Below are 22,532 nucleotides of genomic sequence, written 5' to 3' on the forward strand. Positions count from 1 at the left end.
TGCTTATTGAAACTATAGCAAATGCACAGGTCCATGCTAAGTGCTTTATGTGAACTGCCACATTCTCACACCCTGAAAGAAGCATGCTATTATTGCCATTTTTACAAATAAGGGAACGAATACTCAAGGCATTTAAATGTTTTGACTAAGGCTTAACAGTTCTAAAGTCAAAAGTTTAACCAGAGTCCTGGCTGGTGAGGCATCCCGTACACCAAAAGGTAGTGGGCTCAATTCCCAGTCAGGGCACATACCCAAGTTGCGGGTTCAATCCCCAGTTGGGGTTCATGTGGGAGGCAACCGATCGATGCTTCTCACATCCCTCTCTCTCTTTCTCTCCCCACCCCCTTTTCCTCTCTGTAAAATAAATAAATAAATGTCAATAAAAAATTTTTTAAGTTTTTAAAGAACTTTTTAACCAGGATTTTTCTGGCTCCAAAGTCTGCACTCTCTTGACTACTCCACAAGGCATCCCTGCTAACGTTATCAATCTCCTGAATAGAAAGCAGTTGTGCTACGCCGTTCTAGGATGAGTGGACAAAAGTCACTTACACAAAATATTTCAATTATTGGAGGATTTCAGAGAATGCATCTAAGTCTAAAACTGAAAAACCACTCAGCCAACTGCCTTCTCCTTTATACAGTCTGTCAACAACCATGGACATACACAAGAGTGACAACCGAGGAGTCCCCCCTGGACAAATGCTCCCACCGTTTTCTGGGCCAGCTCATCGGTCAGCTGCTCATTGGCCCTCATCTTATCCTCCACCTCCTGGGACTTCTGGTCGTAATTGACAGCCAGCTCCTCCAGGGCCTGCAGGACTTCTTTCACCTCGTCTTTGGCCGCCTCGTTTTCAATCTGGAGCCGTGTCAGCTCCTCTTGGATCTTCTCATAGTCTCTTCTTGTGGAAGCTAAAAGCTGGGAAATGAGTTGGCACAGGACTGGTGAACCTAATGTTCGAGTGTGTGTGTTCTGTTCTCTATCCAAAGTAAAGTAATTTTAAAAAACAGACACAAAAAAACTAGTTGGAAAAGCGCAGGATGACGAGAACCCCTACTGTATATCCAGATGCTAAATGTAAAAATAGCATGTTATTCAAAAATCTGCTTCTTCCTCTTTCTTTTCTTTCTCACTTTTTTTTTCTTTATTCATTTTTGTTTAAAACTGCATAGACTTACCTCAAAGAATTGATCACATATAAAATATCACCACACTTTGTAGCTGGCTGGCCATCCCACATGTCTAACAATGTATGGGGGGAATCATTTCTGAGGACACGAATACTTACATGGCTTCTTAATATTATCATTATTTCACATTGTAAACTGGTAAATTTCAGAGTCAACCAAGACAGAATCAAAGGGCAACCGTCAATTTTTCTTAACAGTCATCATGGACATAGAGAAGCACATACCCCAAACATGAAATGATTTACAAGTGAATGGCTGGGCATGTAGATGCTTCCATTATCTCTGTGCCTATTGTGTTTTTTATTTTCCTGGAGTAAACACATATTGCCTTAATACTATAGGAGAGAGGTGGGGAACCTTTCTTCTGCCAAGGGTTATGTGGATATTTATAACATCACTCCAGGGCCATACACAATTATCAACTTAAAAATTAGCCTGCTGTATGTGATCAAACATCTAAATGGATCGCATTAAAGCCTCGGCAGGGCCGGACCAAATGTTTTTGAAGGCCTTATATGGCCCACCAACCGGACCTTCCCTACCCCTGCTACAGAAAAAGTAAAATATTAAGAGTTTTAACTGCCCTAGCTGGTTTGGCCCAGTGAAGGGTCGCAGGTACGATTCCAGTCAAGGATGTAGGGAGTGGCTCTAGAGTTAAGCCTCAGATTGACCTGTGGCAGAGCCACAAACAAGTCCCAGCTTAGAGGGCAGAGCCCTCTTAGCATAATTGAGCTTGACCTTATGGCTACCCCCTAGATCCTTCCTGGGTAGCTAATGGGTTATGGGAGGGTCAGCAAGTGCTGCCAAAACAAGTGAAACTCACAAGAACATTGTTACTATGGTGACCACTACCTTGTTTTTCTCCGACTATAAAATAAAGCCTCAGCTTGCCGGCTGGATTCTTCTCTGTGGCCTCATCCAGGCACAGGAGATCCACCGAGCCCCAGCTTATTCTCTTTGTCTGTCTTTTCTTTAATCCTTCACTGCCCCTCCTCAGGCTCACCGAACCATTGGCTGTGCTGGTGCGGCATACAAGGGCACATACCTCAGTTGCAGGCTTGATCCCTGGCCCCAGTCAGGGCGCGTGCAGAAGGCAACCAATGGATGTGTCTCTCTCACATTAATGTTTCTCTCTCTCTTGTGTCTCTCCCCCTCCCTTCCACTCTCTCTAAAAATCAATGGTGGCCCTAACCGGTTTGGCTCAGTGGATAGAGCATCGGCCTGCGGACTGAAGAGTCCCAGGTTCGATTCTGGTCAAGGGCATGTACCTTGGTTGCGAACACATCCCCAGTAGAGGGTGTGCAGGAGGCAGCTGATCGATGTTTCTCTCTCATCGATGTTTCTAACTATCTATCCCTCTTGCTTCCTCTCTGTAAAAAAATCAATAAAATATATTTTTAAAAAATTAAAAATCAATGGTGAAAAAGAAATCCTCAAGTGAGGATTAACAACAACAAAATAGGAGTTTTAACTGTAACAAAAAAAGAACGTTTACCACAGGCAGTTGTACCAACTTGGAAATGCAAAGGAATAGAATGGGAGGAAGAAGGCAGGAAACACTAAGCAAATGGAAGGCTCAGCTCGAGTTCAGAGGAAAATCAATTAAATATGGTCCATCTCACTACAAAGGCATGCATGATCTCCCTGCCAAGGGAAGCATTTGGGCAGGGGTATAATCCTTGTCCCAGAGAGATGAAGGGGAACAAAGAGGAAAGGAAGGAAATGGTTATGGAAAGCTGTATCTATGGGAAGTTGGGACTGGGTACATGAACCCATGCCACCTGCTATAATTGCATCGCCTGATTCAATCCATAGCATTTTAGCAACAAAGCAGAAAGCACCCTAAAGCACAAAAGAGAAAAAAAGGTACTTAGATGGTCCTCAAAAAGAGAATTACGAACCATCTATACTTGATAGATTGTCTCTTCTTTGCTTAGGTCCCTGTTTTGTAAAATACTTGGCAAAACGCAATGCAATAAAGACACTTACTGGAGAATTGAATGCCATCAGGGAGACAGAAAACAATTTGCCTCTTTTTTATCGTATCACATGTATATGAATGCAGCATTTGGACCCCTTTCCACTCTGGGTTCCCTCCTCTACTTCCTAATTTTCATTTGTTTGTTTCTCCTACAAGATAGCATGAGAACACGGTGTGTATCACATACCTGAGCCAGCTGATTTGCAAAGCTGGAAAAAGCTAAAATGGCAAAACACAAGAGTGCTGAGCACTGGGTATGAGGAATTAAAACCAGCCTTATCCACTTATCAAGCTCCCGTCTCTGCTCTTCAAACACTAAGTGTAGCAACCAGCTACTCCCTCTCAAATCCCAGGGCTCTACCAAGTCAGACATTTATCTTCTAAATTCGGGCAAAACCAGCTTTTAACGGGCTTTGGAAAGAAATCTACCAAGAAATTTCCACATGATTCAGTGATCTTGAACAAATTCTTTGCAAATTAAAATTCTGGAACAAACATCAACAACGAAGAGTAATAAAAGAACTTTGTAAGAAAAAATTTATTATTATGAACTTTACCTCATCCTGATCCAACATCTGTTGCTTTAGCTTTTCAGCCAGCTGGCTCTGCTGGTTAATTTCATCATCCTGAAATGAAACATCATGTTTAATTCTTTTCGGTTAGTTATGTCATTTTTGATATTCAAGATAGTCCGATACCAGGATGCCAGCTGTGAGCTTCCTAATAAAATGAAGGGAATGGCGTGCTGTGGTGCTTCCCCACGGAAGAGAGACTGGCTCTGGGATCTTGATTTGGTTAAAATATATCTCACCCTCCTTTGTCAGCAGATGAAACATCTGGATATTATGGAAAATATAATATCCTACACATTAAACTCAACCCCTGCTCTTCCAGAAATCAGAGCTCCAGGGCTTGGGAACTGAAAGGGACCTGGAGCTCTCTCTCACGATGTAAAGACGTTAACAGTGAATCCCTAGCTCAGAAAGCAAGGCAGTGAATGTCTGACCATCTGCACTATAATATATTCATGCCCCACATCTTGTCAAACACATCAGTGACCAGGAATGCGTACACATGATATGTGGGAGAGACCAGTATTTCTACTTCAAGCCTCTTAGAGAGATTGGAAAAATATTTACTGGAGAATTAATCTTTAGCATGAGCAGATTTCCCTCTTGATTGGAAGGTAATTTTCTTACCGGTTTGAAAAAAAAACACACAAAAGTGCAGCAACAGTAATTCTTACTTTCCAGCCCGTCACTGGCATGGGGAAAGGGTCTTCCCACAGGCAAATTCATTCTCACTCTCATGTTCTGCCACTAGGTGTTGCTGCACAAAGCCAGGGCTGCCAGCCTCGCTGCCCATGCAATCGTCTCTGCCTCTCCCTAGGCACATCCACCCAGTGTGGGCAACGCAGCTGGCCAACGACACCCGGCGACACCCAGCTACGGGAGGCTCGGTGTTCACTGCGAATGTATCCCTGAGTTCAAGTGCACATGCGAAGCACAGCCTGTGAGAACGCCAACGTGGCTTCACATGTGCCTCTCTCAGAAACAGCAGGAAGTCCTATCTGATGACCCCAAGCAGAGACCCCAAGCAGAGACAGATTTAGTTCAGTATTGGGGTCTCTCTCCATGCAGGTGCTGCCCAGGTGTTTTCATCAACAGCCGGAGGGGATGGGGGAGAGGGGAGGGGAGGGGAGGGGGAGAAGGGAGGGGAGGGGAGAAAACTACACTGTGCTCTCTACCTTTTCTAGAAGGGAGGTGAGATAAATTCAAGGGCCTCCTTGGCAAACCTTATTAGCAAAAGCTCAGTTTTCCACGGGATACTCTCCAGCCTTCTTGGTCGTGTCTGTGCATACATTTAAACCGGATTAACTCAGTGTTTGTCACAACTAATGCTTCCCATGGAGCGAAACAACTCTGAAATAGATGATACAGGATCTGCACCTCCTTTTCCTTCATGTAGCACATATTTTGGCCTTAATTCTCTCCTCAAGGAGACCCTTTTCCATTGAATATTTTCCATTGATGTTTCTTTAATGCTTCTACAAAATACTCATGACTTTCCTCCCCAAACCAGATTTCTGGCAGGAGAATTAGGCAAATTACACCAAAGTGAATCTGCTAAAAATGGTACGTCCACAACTGGGAGACTATTTTGTAGGACTTTTCTTCTCTTCTACTTTATAAACTTAGAATGTTGGGTACCAGGAACAATTTTGAGTTATGTTCCTCAGCACATAAATATTAAACAACATAAAAAACTCAGGGTGTTTAACATCAGGAGTTGCCATCTTCCCCTGGGACATATAAACACCGGCTACATGTGATATAAATCACAAGAGAAGACAAATAGTGCAACAAGCGCTTTGTTCTTATCCTGTGTTCATTTCAGAGCCTGGAGACTCGGCTTCCTCCTTGACAGGTGACAGGTGGGACGATGAAGTGGTTCTTGGGGTGTAGTGAGAAGCCACGGGCCGCTCGCCCCATCTGGGAAGGATGAAGAACCGGGATCACATGAGGACATAAATCACTGTACCAGAGACGTTTCCAAAACTACAGTTACCCTTTCTTAAGGCAACTGCTCTAAGGAAGAAACACAGTCTACTGTGATCTTTAAAAAAAGTCCTGAAACTTTCAGAGTGAGATGTGCTGTGTCATCTATATCTATCATACGTACATCTCGCACACCATGTTTACGCATGCTCTCTCTGATGCTATTAAGATCTCGTCCACGAGATTTTAAAGCACTTTTCAGAAAATATTCTTGTACTTGAGTTTTCTTATCCATGAAATAGGTGAGTTGTCAAGAGGTCGTTTATGAAGATGCCTTCATTGCAATGGTAAACAGTGAAATAAGGTTCAACTTGTATTTCTACTTACACTTCCCTCCTTCTCACATATCTCCAATAGTACAGTAGCACTGGAGAGGTGATGGGGGATGAGAGAGACAGTGCCAACACCAGTCTGCTCATCTCATAACTCTGCTGTCAGCCCACCTGTGAACCATCACCCTCTGATACCACATATGATGTGGCTTCTCCCTTAAGCAAACAGAAAGGGAGAAGACAGAAAAGCATCTGCTATGCACTAGGAACTTTTACTCCCCATCGCTAACTTTTGAAGTAACAGATGTGAGCCCCACGCTGCAGACGAGAAAAACATCTTCCGCGGGCCTGGTCACCGGCGCAGGTCTCAGTATTTTCAGCCCCAGACCAAGTCTTAAGAGGAAGATTGCCGTCGCACAGCACTGCTTTGGGCGAGCACCTGTCCCCCGATCCCGAAGGGACAGCACCGAGGGACAGAGTGGGCAGCCGGGAGGAGGCTGGGTAGCCTTTCTCCCACCACAGTCTACATGGGTTCATTAGGGCCGGCATGTTCCTCACTTAAAGGGCAAGGTCAACATGGGGTGAGGACTGAGCTGGGAGTCAGAAGTTGTGTAATCTCATGGCAGCTCTGCCACCGACAGGTGATGCCAACTTGGGTAAAACATGGAAACAACCTGGGCTAGTTTCTCATCTGGACCCAGATACTTTCAGTTCTACCACTCGATAATTCATGTTGGTAATTCCAACTCATGAATTCTCAAAAGTATCAAGCCACCTTCACCATCAGAAGCATGAAGTACTTTCTAAAACCCTGAAGGCAGTCCATGGAGGTCAAACCGCCAGCTTTGGGGCCATCTGAGGCTGAGGCTTGGGGGCTCAGTCCTCTCCAAGATCTCTCAGCGTCACCCTGTGATGGACCGCAAATGCTAACCTCGAAATGTGTATTCTGTAGGGTTTTCAAGGCACGAGCTAAAAGGAAACAATGTGACAGAAAATGTCCCAGGCCGGTCATCAGGAGGCAGACTCCAGGGCCAGCTCTGCCAGCTGTCTGCCGAATGCCCCAAGAATTGGCATTTGCATCACTCTGAGCTAGCTTCTCATTATCCCCTTTCGAAAGCTGCAATCAAAACTCTAAACACTTTTTCAGATCAATGAAGGCACCTCGAGCAGCAAAGGTAAATGATCCCAATTCCAACCATGGCAGGTGTCTATTCATAGAGAAAAGGGGATAGAAACCAGGTTATCATCCCTCATCTAAGATTATTTGGGGATTATTCTAAAATGAGAGAAAAAAAAACACTACAGTAGGTTTAAACAATAGCATTTCTTTGGAGACATCAAGAAATTGCCTATATTGGTAACTTGTTATTGTTCTCATTTTTCTCCTTTTTACTTTGAGGTTTTGTGCAAAATCCCTGGGTAGAAATGGAAGGGTAACAGTAAGTCAAGGGCCTAACGGGCAATTAACCCAGCTCTCACCGGTGTGAAGAGCTTATTAAACATGTCACCAGAAGGGTAGTGTGACCCCAGTTCAACACTGTCGCTATAATGCCAAGTCCCAGAGTCACCAACTCAAAGCAGAACAAGCTTCCTTAAGGCAACCAGTCACATTTCCCTTGTAAAGGTGACACCAGACTCTGAGCTTTACTCCAAAGAGAGGCCTGTAAGATTAATGGCAAAGTTAACATAACAAAGCTGTTTCATTCAAGCCAGAGGTGTCCCTGAGCACTCTGAGCTGAACTACAGCAGAAAAGATTAAATCAGACTAAAAATATCAGCAATCCTGATGAAACGAACTGAAAGGATTTCGAATATTTCAAGGGCAGCATGCCAAGATCATGTGAAACATCAATTTAATTTCCTGTGCCTCTGGGATTCCTAACCTGGCCTCCACTGGGATGAAGGATACACAGTGTTCTCTGACATCTCTTTTCCTCTGTCCCAACTTGTGCACTGACATGACTGTGTCCCAAAAAGTTTGCCATAAAAACGGGCATCCCTAATCAGCATGTTCAAGCTACATCATTCAAGACTATGCTCTGAAAACAACTCTGCCAATAACATAGAAGCAATCAGACCACACACCACCACTGTGGGCTCCATCACCATGAGCTACACGACTAAAGCACACACTTGCGGTGTGGGAGCCCCCACCCTTGTCCCCATGGCTGGAACCACTGTGGGCATTCCACAGAGGTGAGGAGTATGCCCAGAGAAGAAAAGGAGAGAGAATTAAACAAAGATCATGCACACTTTCACCCCTAACCCCTCTCTCATGCATGACCAGCCCCAGTCCAGTTTCTAGAAGTGAAGACTGTCTGTCTATACAGGCCAATACTCCCCTCTTCCAATCAAATTTCCATGAAAGTCCCATTCCATGTGAGTCAAGTTCCCTAACTCTGTCCAGACAAGAGCTGGGCAAACACTGGGGAGCTAGACATAAACGTCAGTCTGCAGCCCTACCTCAGAACACAGGGCTGGAAGCGGCTTCTGGTCAACAGTGCTGGGACCTGCCACCGTTAGTCTTTGCCCCAGAGCAAAGCCTAGAGTCTCTGGCTACAGACCTTATCATCCAATTGTCGGTAGAGACTGGAGAGCTCCTCGTCGTACTTCTCCTTCTCCTCAGCAGAGATGCTGGCGACAACAGCATCGACCCCGGGAACAATATTGTCGATGATGGGGGTGTTATCGCAGGGCTCCAGGGTCTTCTGGTCCTTAGCACTGATCTGCTCATCCTCAGGCACAGCTTCTCCTGCAAAACACAGCCGAAAGGGGTGGGGATTGAAGAAATGCAGCACGCAACCCTCCAGGGGGAGTTACAAAACCAGTAACTCCCATGAACAAGACTGAAGGACACAATGAGGAGCTGTTATATAGAGCTATAGTTCGTGTTCTTTCTATTTGACAAGAAAGGTCATAATTAATTGACCAAAACTGGTTCTACCACAGAAGCTCTTAACTAACCCAACTTGCAGCAATGCCCAGAATTGTCAGCTACACTTTACTTCTGAGGAACATGCTGGGGCTTTACTAGAATCATGCGCTCTCTAGTGACTGATTCAAAGGGAAACAGACCTCTGAGGCATCCTAATTACCAATTAATTAGGTTACTATTTCATTAATGGAAACAGCCACATCAAGGAACAAATTCGCCATTGTTTAAAAGAACATTGCAGGGCCCAAATTCTCTAACTTTCAGCTCTCTGAATCCAAAGCAGGAAGCCAGGTAACCATGGACCCAGGAACCCTGGCTGGCACCGCACAATCACATATTCCACCATCAGCCACTCTCTCCTGCAGGAAGTCGGAATTAACTGGCTCTACTGGAAAGTTCAAACAGAATAATTTCCTGCAATGCCAGGTTTTCCCAGGAAAGAAAAAGCAGCCAATCTAGAGTACCATGCAGAGACCTTACATACCACTTCTCAGTCTGCAGATGGTGGTGTTGGGCTTTCGAAAGAAGCATTACCAAGTCTGACCATGCAAATTGAGGGAAAAGGTGAAGTTCTCAAGCTGGCCAATGGCTATCCCCACCAAGAAAACCACCTTGCAGAGATGTGCTGCACAAAAAGGATTCTGTGAAAACCATGTGGCCCAACTGAGTCTCTCAAATATCTTCTTGGAAAGCAAAGCAAAACCAAACATACTTTCCTCATCACAATGTTTACCATCAACTTCACACTCAGTTTGCTACGATCAGTGAGTGTCTGCAACATTCCAAGCCTCACTCCACTTAGCCCATAAAATGCATTTTGTGGAAATTCCCCAGGAAAACTGCTCTGAGCCAGAGGAAAGTCCTTTAAAAAAAAAAGCAAAAAACCCACAGAACTGAGATCCTAATCCGTAGATTCATAAACAGTATAAATCATGTCTCCAGGAACCCACCTGAACACTGTATACATGTATCTCAATATAAACAAAGCACTTTGTGATGTGTAAGTTTTGTTGCTTAAGATTCCATTATCAAACTGATAATCACAAATGGCCTTCATGCCAAATAAAATTAACACGAAATGATTTCACTTGTCTCACAGCTCTGTTTCAAGCAGAAACTTGAAGCAAAACCTGGAATCAACTATTACTTTGTTGAATATAAAACTGAGCCAACCCTTTTTCCTTCTAAAGCTCAGCTAGACCCAAACCTTTTCCTAAAATTATTGACCTGAAAGCAAAACCAGAATATCAGAGTAGCCTTTGAACTGACCCTGAACCAGTTCAATATTTCATTCCGTTTCAATTCCTGGTTTAAAACATTCACCAACAACCTTAGTGTGCAGACTGAATTTTACCCAATTAAAGGACTTATATTCTCTACAGCCTGCTAAATCCCGGGCCATAAAAGCAGTACCATGTTTTAGTTCTTAAGGATTATTTTTGCTTTAAAAAAAATTGTACGTACGCGCGCACACACACACACACACACACACACACACACACACCCCTTTTCTAACCACAGAGTATACACTAAAACTTGATATCCCTACCTCCCAATGTCTCCCTCTCCAGACAAAGTCACCACTAACACTTTGGTAAATGTCCTTTCTCTGCTTGGCTCTTGAGTGTATCTCTAATTCTTCAGTTCCAGCTTATGAAATTTGTGAACATGGCAACCTAGAGCAGTAGGAATTTGATCTTCCAGTTTAAACATGATGGTGAATTCTTAACTGTGCTAGACCACAAACCAGTCGGATGTTGGTCATAGTACCCACAGGCCAACTCGCCCAAGTCCAGAAGTGAGATACAAAAATATCCGGAAGAGACATATCCCTGTGCTCTTTGGTTCCAAATGGCCATAGCGGCAGTGCTCTCAGAAGGCTGGTGTGCGCTAAGGAGCTGCCCTGGGCGCGTTTCACCTCCTCGGGGCAGGCAGGAGCCAGGAAGGAAACCCCACAACCTAGCAGCAATCACCTGCTCCAAGCAAAGCCACAGGTTTCACGCCCCCTGGAGCTGCTCCGTCTCCCACTGAGGCATCAGAACACCACCAAGTGCCAGGCTGTCCCAGGCGGGAGAGGTCCAAGCTCGGCCACACTGACACCAGGTCCCTGAAAGTGATCAGCCGACTGCATCAGTGTTTCCAGCGCCTGGCCAGACTGAGCCACACTGCTCCTTTCACAGGCTAATTAATCACAGGCCCACCGCCTGCTTAACCTCCTGGCTTGCTTTTTACAAAGGAGAGGAAATGATAATGCCTCTAATACAGCACTGTTCTAAAGATTAATTAAAATAGTATCTGTACAACACAAAAGATCTTATCGTTTAAAGTCCATCTCTTAACCCCTCCTCTCCCTGACAAATTGTCAACTCTTTTAGGCTTTTCGGATAAATTACTATTTTTAGTTATTCTGAGATTAGTGTTTCTGGGCTCGTCACAATACTTTTGTGGTTAGAGCTCATTTCCAACATTAAAATGCAATATATCTATGCAAGCCTCTTTCAGGCTTACTTTCATTGTTATTATTAAGACACATTTGAAACCTACAGCAGATTTTTTGGTTTCTCTTGACAAATTCTCTGAATCGAAGCATCAACACGTCCCCCACAAAGCTACATCTACACAGGGAGCCCTTCTAAAGGTCAGGCAGTCGGGATTATTTTTTGCAGCAGGCGATCGGGCCAAGAACAAAGCAGCACGCAGGAACAAAAGCAGCAGGCACCGGTGGAGAGCACAGCCCCTGCCCAGGGAGGACGCGGAGCTGGTGTTCCCAGCACCACTGCCCTTCAAAGGGCCGAGGAAATGACTTCCAGAAGCGTCCCTGGTAACTACACTGTCCGGCTCACAAACACGTCTGGGGATTATAAATTCCCAACTCTGTGCACGGCCTGACACGAGGCAGTCTGTCTCCATGGCAATCTCACCGCCGTAATTGAGAAGATCCCCTGCACTGCAGACCGGCTCTCCCCAGAAGCCCCCAAGAGGTGATTAAGGAGTAACTGATTGTAACAGGAAGACAGCTGCGAACAAACCCCGAGAAATAAGGCCCTAAAATCTGGTGACGGGTGAACAGAAAAGGATTACCAAATGAAGATTAGCATCTATTTTATTTTTATTCTCCTTCTTTGCATTAAAAGCAAATTTCTCTCAGTTTATCCCCTGAGGCTTCATACCTGTCTACAGGGAAAGAGCTTGTAATATTGTAAAGCACCTGATTTTTTAGAATGACAGCTCCCCTCCCCCTAACCCTTCCCTCTTTAAAGAAGCACTCTGGCATTTCCTATTGTCAGCTGTAATTACCTTTAAGGGCTAACAAGATTTGTGTGTACACAGAGCACTGACTTGGAGCATACCTATGAGGTTTGCAGAGCATTTTAATTATAAAATGAAAACCCCAGAGGGCACAGGTAATATTTCTACAAAAAGGAGAAATCCATCAATTGCAATAAACAAGAATAACAGAGTAATCAAAAATTCTTGTTAGGGCTATTATTTAAAAAACTCCAAAACAGGCTTTTTGATCTTGTGTTTATGAGAGAGAGAGAGAGAGAGAGAGAGAGAGAGAGAGAGAGAGAGAGAGAACACCATTAGACTGCCAGTAATTCATTAAAATTTCACACGTGAAATGGCAATGAGCTAGTTGTCCTTTTCATAGGTCGAGTCCCTGAAGCCTGTAAGGACACAGGAAGGTAACTGCACCCCAGGGCAGGGCGTGCTGGTCCCTCCCAGCTTCTCCCGGAAACCACAGAGACCTGCAGAGGGGCTGGGTTCTTTTAAGACCAATTAATCTGGGCCAGTGACAGACCTAGTGGTAGGTCATTTCCATATCAACGAAACTTTGATATAGAAAGGAAAGGAAATCTTTAAGTTGCCAGACAGGTAAGAGCAGCTAGCCACAAGATATCATTATATAAATGTGAGGTTTAAAAAAAAAAAAATCATTCCTTTATGGGATTATTTTGCACGCAAATAGCATCTTTTACCCTAGTTCCTAAAAATATTGTAAGCAGCTTAAGACATTCTCTAATCCCTTCTAGAGAAATCTGCTAATAAGCTGGTCACCCAGGACTCTGCACCCCCTTTACAGTCCTGACTCCTCGACTGGCCGCACCATTCTCCTGGTGGGTAGGGTTTCTGTCAGTGTTTGCTTGTGCCCAAAAGAAGCAAGAGGGCCTAACAAAGCAGACCTCTCGAGTGAAATGCTAACTTCTGAGCATCCACTGCGGTAATCAGGAACCCAGGAAGGGGACCGGCACCTTCCTCATAGTTAATGCTAATTGTGTTCCAACCATGGGGGCCGCACCGTTTCCCAAAGTCCCAGTCAGACCCAAGGTTACGGATTTAGCTCGTTAGGGAACCAAGCCTGGCCGGTTTTAAACCTGGAGAAATCTGCTCAGGAGACTGCCGATTGTTCCATGCCTTCTCAGCCTGTGATGACATGATTTTTGCATGATGTCAGCAGATGGGGAGGTCTACGTCTGCTCTGTTGTTTAATATTATATTTTATTCAAGAGACACTGCAGTTATGCCACCTTGTCAGGTCATTTCCCAGCTCTGTGACACCTGGATTTCAGGGCCTCTTTTTCTGACATAAGCCCCTAAATTATCATTTTTCAAATGGCAAGATTCAAAGACGTATCTGAGAAGAGGGCCTGTGTGACAACTAACCGGGCAGTGCTCTCAATGGGAGAGCTATAGATCCACCCAACTTTTCTGAGCATCACGTGCCCAGTCCTTCAACCTCCCCCGCCCCCCACCCATCCTATGCGGTCTTCTTGATGGGTTGGGGGAGTGGGAGCCAAAATTCACTCTGAACCCAACTATCTGCATCTATCCCCATTTCTAGGATTGTTCGAGTCCTTCCCATACATATGATCAATAAACAACAAGAACTGGGGGGAAAAATCTTATTTCTGATAGCTGCCCACTCTATCTATCTGTCCTTACGCAAGGAGGCTGAACAAATTCCCATGCGGGTAAAGTTGCCACCAGAGCCTCCAGATGCGACGAAGACTGTCACTAGATTTCAGCCCACAAGATGTCACTAGCAGATAGTGGTGGACGTGCGTTGTTTTTCAGCCTCTCACCCATTCTCATAACGGCGCCTCGGCTTCCTCCTGAGGAAGGAGCCTCCAAGGCGGGCGGCCCGGGTCAGACAGCAATCAGAACGTGTCCTGCCTTCCCCAGGCAAGCACAGCACCACGCGCTCTATCTCCTTCTCTCTCGGGCCCCTGGGTCTGAATCACAGAATGCAAGGAGGAACGACATTCCCGGGGATTCACTCCCGTGCACCCTTTATGAACCCGTCGGTTTTCCCCCGCTGCCTGTGTCTCGGCAGCAGCCCCAGCTTCACCATCGGAGGCTGGTTCCTGGGCTGTTGTTTTGGTTCTGGGGTCATTCAGAGCCTTCGAATGCGTTGTCTTTCTGTGTAAGCCCCCAGGTGCACCCCAAGGACCCGCACTGGCACAGTGGGGAATGACACCAGGAGAGTGGGTGGCTTTGCCCCTTCCTTCTTTATAAAAACAAGGCGTGGCCTCCCCTTAAGCCACTATGCATGTGCCCTGAACCATTTACCTTGATGGCAATGGCAGAAATGACTTAGGCCTGGTGCCATAAATACATATGCAATTACAGGCCATATTGGGAGAATCCTTGTTCTCCGCTGCCCGGAGGAGAAACTGACTGCCAGGCTTGCATTCTGAAGTGGCCCATTCAGCTATGAGGGGTTGGAGCGGGTAAAGGCTGGGGGCGGCGGGGACAGCCTATAGGCAGTAACAGGACAGTATTTCTCAACCTCTGAGTGACTTTGCACAGTCCCATTGCTGCTAACTTATTTCCTCCCTTCACTTACTTCCATTATCTGCCTGGACCCGCTTTGCTGTTGGGGCATCACAGTATTTTACCTTTCCTGCTCCTTTGTGTTCCTACCTCATTCCACAGAAAAAGCACACGCACGCGCACACACGCACACACTTTTCTGCTACGCTCCATCTCTCTCACTGTCCCACAGCTGGAGGACAGAAGGGCAGCCAATCTTTTAAATTATAAACACACCACGCAAGGAAAGAAATCTCTTCTCCGGGGAAGGGCGCATGCTACTGACATTGCTCTGGTAACTTGTTCAGACCATAATGCGGAAATGTCAGTACCAGGAATCGATGAGGTGAACTCGGTGGCTGCTCCCACAAGTTTAGAACCAATGTGTGTGTTAAATGAAGGCATTCCACTTTCAAAATCCCAGTTCCCTCGTTGACTCAAACCAGCCATGCCCTCAAGGTGACGAGGCGTTAGAGCTGGTGCCCGGGACACCATGAAGTCCCTTCCTTTCTGGCAGGTCCATCCAGCTGGCTCAGACACGAACCTCGAGGACCGAGTGCAGGCTGCACCCACAGTGGGAGGGGGATGAACTTAGGAGTCAAGCTCCTCTGCTCGGATCCCAGCTCTCCCAGGGACAGAGTCACCTCGGGCGAGTCTTTCACCCTGTCAAAACCACAAGGGCCACCTGAGGATCACACACCCGCCTAGGACTGGAACCACAAGCCTGGGGGCTCGCTGCATGCGTGATGTAGTTAATCCTTGAGATAGCCCTTTGCTCACAGCTGGACAAGGGACTACTCCGCCAGCCTGGAATTTATATCATTAGAGTTGGTTGTCTACATTCAAGAACTTTCGCTTTCAGAAAAATCGCCGTTAAAATGCCGGTGAGCTCTGATAGGAGAGCTCTGCAGAGCTCCCTTCCCCCACCACAGCCACTCAGGGATTCCATGGTAACAGGAGGCAGCAGTCTCGCAAGACTACCTCCCGCTGCTCTTCTTCCCTCTCCCCTCGCTCCAGCGCACAGGGGACCTTCAGTTACTTCCTGGAGATGGATGACACTCCAATTTCTCCCCTAGTTCAGGTAGCTCCTCTCAGCTCCGGACCCTCGGACCTGACTTCTTACTTGGTATTGTAACCTGGCATGTTCCACAGGCACCCGCAGTCCCCTACTCCTCTCCCTGGTCTACTGCCTGGTTCTTCTCTGTCTCAGTGCACGGTTCTGCCCTCCACCAAACTCAGCAAGCCAGAGACTTGGCATGCTCTTTACATAGCCACTCTTCGCCAAGCTGTGTGATTTCACCTCCCAAATGCCTCTCTCTTTCCAATGCCCTGTCTCTCCGTTCAGCTATCAAAATCTCCCCCCTGGATAACCACCCTGGTTCCTGGCCCTCCTCCCACCCTCTCCAGTCCATTCTCCAACACAATCAATGGATCTTCAAAAGGCTAATCTTACCCTATGATCTGCAACTTAATATCCTTGAATGGCTTCTCGCTGCTTCCAAGATAATGATCAACATCCTGAACAAGAGCTGCCCCGCTCTGCACAGGACAGGCCTGCCTACCCCTCCTGCCCAGCTCAAGCCAGTGCTCCCACCTTAGTTTTCCACACTGGCCTTCCTGCCCCACCCTCAGGGACACTGTAACCGTGGCTGCCTCCACCTTCACCCCAACTTCCACCTGCACCTCCTTGCACCTTGGCTTACTGCTGTCTCTCTTGGATCTGATTCCCTATGTCGCTTATTGGGGGACATCTTCACTGACTTCTTAGTCAGGGTTAGGGCCTCTTGTTGTGATAACTTTTAGCACCTTATACTTTCCCTTTTGGCATGGACTACCAACCACCACACGTTTACTGATTCTGGCTGGAATCTCCTCCCCCTTCAGACTGTAAGCTCGTGAAGGCAGAGACCGTGTCTGACTGCTCAGCTTTAATCTCCAGCACTGTGTTATGTTTACTTGACATACATTTATAAAAGTCCACCATGTGCCAGAAATCAGTCATACGTCCGTTTCCCCAAATTATGGAAATTAAGGGCATACGCAGGATCTCACCCTACAGAGCACGGACAACAGTAAATTTCTGAGTGGACCCGCAAGGTAGTGGAACAAACAGTTAAGATGATGCCACATGCAAAGTCCAAGAGCAGGGGCAGAGCGCGCAGGGCACGGGGCAGGTCAGGTAAGCAGGGCAGCGGGCAGACCCAGAGGACAGGCTGACTGAGGGGTGGGAAACTGAAAGGTTAGAGCTTGGCAAGGGACAGGAAAGAACAGAAAAAACAAGTTAGCTGCCCACTCCACAGTATTTCCGAGGCTAGTCTCCCTCCCTGTACCAAAAGCTTTATGAAGTCCCAGTCGCCCAGCAGAGAACTGACCCAAGAGCATCCCAGAAATAGAACCCAATTTCATGTGGCCGCTCCCTGCTCTGCCAAGCATCCCTCCCACTCTCCTGCTCCTGCCAAATCACAAGGAAGCATCCAGCAGCCCAGGTGCTGAATTATTCAATTATTCTAGCAGCTTTCAAAACGCGTGTGCAGCTAGGAAATCTCCCAAAAAGAAAGAATCGTGTTATTTAGGCTACTGGGTCATTTCTTGAACTGCTCTTGAATCCTGCTTTGCTTTTCAATTGAACAGAAGCTCATTGACACCCCACCCTCCCTAGCAAAAAGCAGTGGCATATCATCGCACGACGATCTGCCGCTGACTTTGCAGCGACCAACAGGCCGGTCACCTCGCGAACCTGCACGACAGCCCCCACGCTGAGTCACACACTGAGGTCTGACGCGGCACCGAACACACACGGAACACAGCAGCAAACATCCAACTACCCACTGTCCCCACACACACCCACCTGCCTTATTGCAGTTAAAAAAAATGATAAACTTCTACCTTTGAACTTCCATCGCAATGCTAAAATCTCAGTGGAAGTAATCTGTCTGCAGTTAGATCTGAAAACCCCTCTTCAACGCCTCACCCACAACCCACCCACCCATGCACGTCAGCTGCCTGAGATATTTTCTTCCAGCAGAACAAACCAAAGAGACTGTTTTGAGGAAAAGAAAAACGAGTCACGAAACAAGCCTTTAAGACTCCATTTTAGCGCCAAGGTTTCAGGAGCCTTCTATTTCTGGCTCTGAAGAGGCAGAGCATGAAAATGAAATGGGGGAAAAGGACAAAGAAAAAAAGCAAATATTTACCAGAGGCGACTTTAACCTCAAATCAATTCTAGAACTCGCATAGGCGAGAAGGACAGTTTTCATTAATGAAAGCAATCTGAGCCACAAAGTCTCAGGCGCTGCCCTCTGACCCTCAGACATGGCTTCCAGTGGGTGAATTAGAGTCACAGACAGAGGGGCATCTCATTGGAAACAGATTAAGGCAACCTTGCAAACAGTCACTTGCCCACCCTAAGAACGCACATCAGCCAAGTGACAGGGTGGGGTGGGGAACTCTGCTGGGAACGAGAAAACATCTGCCAGGTACACAGGTTGTTGTAAGACAGGACTAAGCTCCCCATCATCGCTCTCTCCCAAGTGCCCGGGATGCCAACTGCCGTGGGAAGAGCAGCACACTCTTGTGCCTCGCTCTGCCTCTCCGCTCCTCACCGTTTCTCCACCTGTTTAGCTCCACCTCCAGATGCTGGATAACATTCTTCAGAGTCTTGTTTTTCTCTTTCTCTTTCTCATATTTCTTCTTCCATTCTTCAGCGGTCAGCTCCAGGTTCACAGAGACTGTGTTCTTGATGGTCTTAGCCCTGGGGTTAGAAACATAGGGGAAAGACTAAGCACAGCCATCAGCATTAGATAAATCATATTCCTTTCACGGCAAGAGACGGGGACGGGGGAGCAGGAGGGACCCTGCGGCGCTCACCTACCACCCTTTACCTGGCTGTGTTAATGGCGCTGCTTACTCCTCAGGCTCCAAACGTACCTTTTCCTTTTCCTCATTGCCTCCTGTCAATCTCTAAATCCAGTGGATTTTCATTCAAACTGTCTCTCAGGGTCACCTTTCTCTATTCCCTGTCTCCATCTTGGTCTGTGTTCTCAGCCCTGACTTATGGTTAAAGCCTTTTTCAAATAGTCAATGTTCTCCTTTAAACACCTTCATACCTTCCAGATTCCTCTTCCTAAGTAGAGCTTCCTTTCAGTTCAATTAACATGTATGAAACATGGCATATACCAAGACAAATGAGACAAGGCCTCTCGCCTCTTAGAGCTTGCATTTCTCTTCGAATAATATACAGACCGAAATAACACACACTCTTTCTCTTCCTCACACTACCTGGAGTCACCCCTGATGTGCTGAACACATGTCCACACGCACCTCCGGGGCCAGTCAGGTCACTCACCGAGCACGGCTGGCCAGGTGAAACCACGGCTCCCTGCGGGGCACATGCCCCCATCACAGCCAATTGTTGCCACAGAGAAATGGAGGGCCACTATTCCCAGGTCATCCCATTTTTCAAAGTCAGAAATAAAGATTTTTATTTGTGTCTCTCAGTTTGTAACAATTTTTCAAAATAATGTGTGAGACTAACAAACATGTCTAAAAGCCACCGATTTTCCATTCCTAATATAGAGACCTCCTAGGACATATGGCTGGGGTCGGGGTGGGGGGAAGACGCCACAGATGCTTGGGCAATAACTCAAGGGAGCAACTGGTGAGAGCAAAGGCAATGGCAGCACTAGCCTATACTAAAAAATAAATAAACAAATAAACAAATATGACAACTAGCTACATGTAGAAATGAACACATAAAGCCGGCTGGTGTGGCTCAGTGGTTGAGTGTTGACCCATGAACCAGGAGGTCGTGGTTGGCATCTCAGTCAAGACACATGCCCAGGTTGCTGGCTTGATCCCCAGTAAGGGGTGTGCAGGAAGCAGCTGATTGATGAGTCTCTCTCATCATTGATGTTTCTCTTTCTCTCCCTCTCCCTTCCTCTCTGAAATTAATCCTATATAATAAAAGCGTAATATGCAAATCAACCAAACGGCCGAACAGCGGAACGACCATCCGGACAACCACCTGGGACCATACTATGACACCCACTGGCACCAGGCCAGACAAGGAGGGTGTGATGCAATTGGTCGGGGGCCCAGCCATCGTCCCACGATCGCCCCGCAGAGGGAGGCCTAGGCCACCAACTGGCGGGCTGCAGCGGGTGGGCGGGGCCTCCCTCTTCGAGGGAAGCCGGTGCAGGCAGCCGGGGGAAGGCCTCCTCTTGCATGAATTCCATGCATCGGACCTCTAGTAAAAAAAATAAATAAAAAATAAGTGACCACATAAGCAGACATGTCTAGTCAAAAAGTAAATTGTCCATGCAGAATCCCACTTGTTACTCACTTTTTAAGAAGGTTAAAAACTTCATTTAAAAGTATGTGCTATCCTGTTTTATTTGCTATTGCCTTTTTTTATTTTAAACTCCCACTGGTTCTTGTACTGTCATACTTGCTGGCACGAGCTGATGTGATTCAGGTTAATTACTGTTGTCATCAAATGACATTTTGGACAGGATTTCTATTTCCGTGAAGGAAATTCAGCAGTGCTCACCAGCACTACCGATGTCATTCCAAAGATTAATTCCTACAGCAGACAACTAAATAACCCAACTGTCAAAAGAGGAGTTAAGCAATTTCAATGGAAGACTCCACTTAAGAATTAGTATCATTCTCTCTTGCATTCACTGAGCTTGAGGCTGTGGTCCCCAGTCATGATTCAACTGATCTTTCCAACAGCAGCAGTTGTATTACTACGTTAAGTCTGTGCCCGGCCGGCACTCTCACCCGCCCTCTAACACCCCCAGGCGGTGCCGTGGATGTTCCTCAGACACGAGCACACACACCGCAGCATCCATTACCCATTATCCACTTAGTGAGTCAGAAGGCGAAAAGTAACCTGTGGCTGAAAATGCTTGCGGACATTGAAGCGTGCTCTGTGAGGCTACTAATCTTACTTTTTAAATCGCAAAGATTCTCTTGAGGATTTCTAATGACACTAGAGCGAGAGGAGGAGAGCCTCTCAGCCACACTCAGGCAGGTCCAGCCAGAAGGGGGGGTCTGTGAGCAGACCCAGCAGGGCTATCCCTGGTGTCACTGGTCTTCCTTTTCAAAGTTCCTTTAAGTTATTTTTCTTCCACTCCTGTAGGAGTCAAGGTCCTGGTAAGAATCTGATGGCCCACTAATACTGCATGATTTGGGACGAGTTTAACAAAGGCATGGGGAGAGTGTTGGGAAATAATGAGAGATGATGCATACCCCACATTAGTTATGGGGAGCCATTACCACCCTTGGGCTGAGGGGACCCAGCGGGAGGGAGCTAAGGGAAGCAGGCTGCCCACTGGGAGCAGTGACAGTCTTTAGTCTGGGGACACAGCCACCCAAAGTGACCCTGCATGGAAAGAGGCAAGAAATTAATGCCCTTTACGCGTCAATGGGTCAGTCTCACTGTGACGTTTGATTAATCCAACGTGACCTGATCACTCACAAAGGAGCACAACAGTTTCCTAGGCATTCATTTCCAAAGCCCTCAGGTTTCAACCAGAGGCTCCAAGATGCACAAATAAATGCCTGCTCCACAGTTATAACCACAGCAGACACTGAGTCAACTCCTAACCCAGTGATGGCGAACCTATGACACGCGTGTCAGCACTGAAAGGTCCCAGGTTCAATTCTGAGGCGGCCGCATGCCAAGGATGAAACATTTGCTGCTCCTGAGGATGAAACATTTGCGAAATAATGTTTTTTTTCCTCAAAGTGACACACTACCCGAGTTATGCTCAGTTTTTTGGCGAAGTTTGACACACCAAGCTCAAAAGGTTGCCCATCACTGTCCTAACCAAAGGCCACTCAGGAAAAGAACCTTCATTAATCTCAGGTTTATAACCTAACAGCAGGACTAAGCACAAAGTATAATGATCAGAGATCTGTTTTGTCATTTTCTTTGTTTCAACATGTTTCAGAAACACCACGTAATAGATAATCTAGGTTTGCCCAAATATCTTCTCCCGGTAGGGAGGGAACTAGGACCCCATTTTTAAAAGACCTCAAAGCTAATGAATGTTAACCACCTTTGGAGAAGGAAGGCCAAGCACAGCAGGCAGGGCAGAGGTCACAGAACATCTTCCACCCAGACCCCCATACGGAGACAGTGAAGCCAGAAAAGGACTCTGCGGACGTGATCACTAAGGAACAGGAGGAGGGAGACCTTGCCGCCCTGCCCTTGAGCAGCACTGTTATTTCCGCGCCAGCACCTCTGGGTCCCTCTCTCACTGAATTTGTGGTTCACATGTTCAGAAGCATATGGCCAGACTTCTAAGACTGCTGATCGTGTCCACTTCCACCAGCGAGGTTAAGTCCCCGTACATGACGACCCTCTACAGGCATCCTCATAGCTGGGCACTTGAATCAACCCTGTAGAGGAAGGTAAGTCCTAGAACCACTTGGTTCACATTCCTCTGCGTCCTGATTAATCCAATCTCCACCTAATTCCTCAAAAATTGCCTATACTCGTACTTTCTGGCCATAGTCAGTCCTAAATAATTACTGACTATGTATCATTGGAGCTTCTTCTAAGCATCTTGTCCTGTGTGGAAGAGCCAGGAAGACGTTTGTTCTTGGCACTTTCCTGTCCTCTTGTTCTCAGCATTCTCCTTCCCGCTCCAGATGTTCAGGACAGTGCTGGCGTTTGAACAAGGAGCTCCAGACAAGCCCACACCGGCAATGCACAGGGTACATCTGTAATGTGTGATTCTGCACTGTGAATGGTGTGCCCGTATGTATGAGAGAGA

General features: G+C 46.6%; 1 protein-coding gene across 1 annotated transcript in view; it reads right to left on the reverse strand.

Annotated features, from left to right (window-relative positions):
- KIF5C (kinesin family member 5C) overlaps nt 1-22,532 on the reverse strand; it is a 143,548-nt gene that overhangs the window by 39,023 nt on the left and 81,993 nt on the right. Inside the window, exons 11-14 of the mRNA XM_079782497.1 lie at nt 18,351-18,499; nt 8,564-8,751; nt 3,727-3,795; nt 710-916 (exon numbers count right to left, since the gene is read on the reverse strand). Coding sequence (XP_079638623.1) covers nt 710-916; nt 3,727-3,795; nt 8,564-8,751; nt 18,351-18,499 — 613 coding nt within the window. The remainder of the gene's footprint in view (nt 1-709; nt 917-3,726; nt 3,796-8,563; nt 8,752-18,350; nt 18,500-22,532) is intronic.

This window comes from Cnephaeus nilssonii (assembly GCF_951640355.1).
Source record: "Cnephaeus nilssonii genome assembly, chromosome: 10".
NCBI classification, from domain to species: Eukaryota; Metazoa; Chordata; class Mammalia; order Chiroptera; family Vespertilionidae; genus Cnephaeus; species Cnephaeus nilssonii.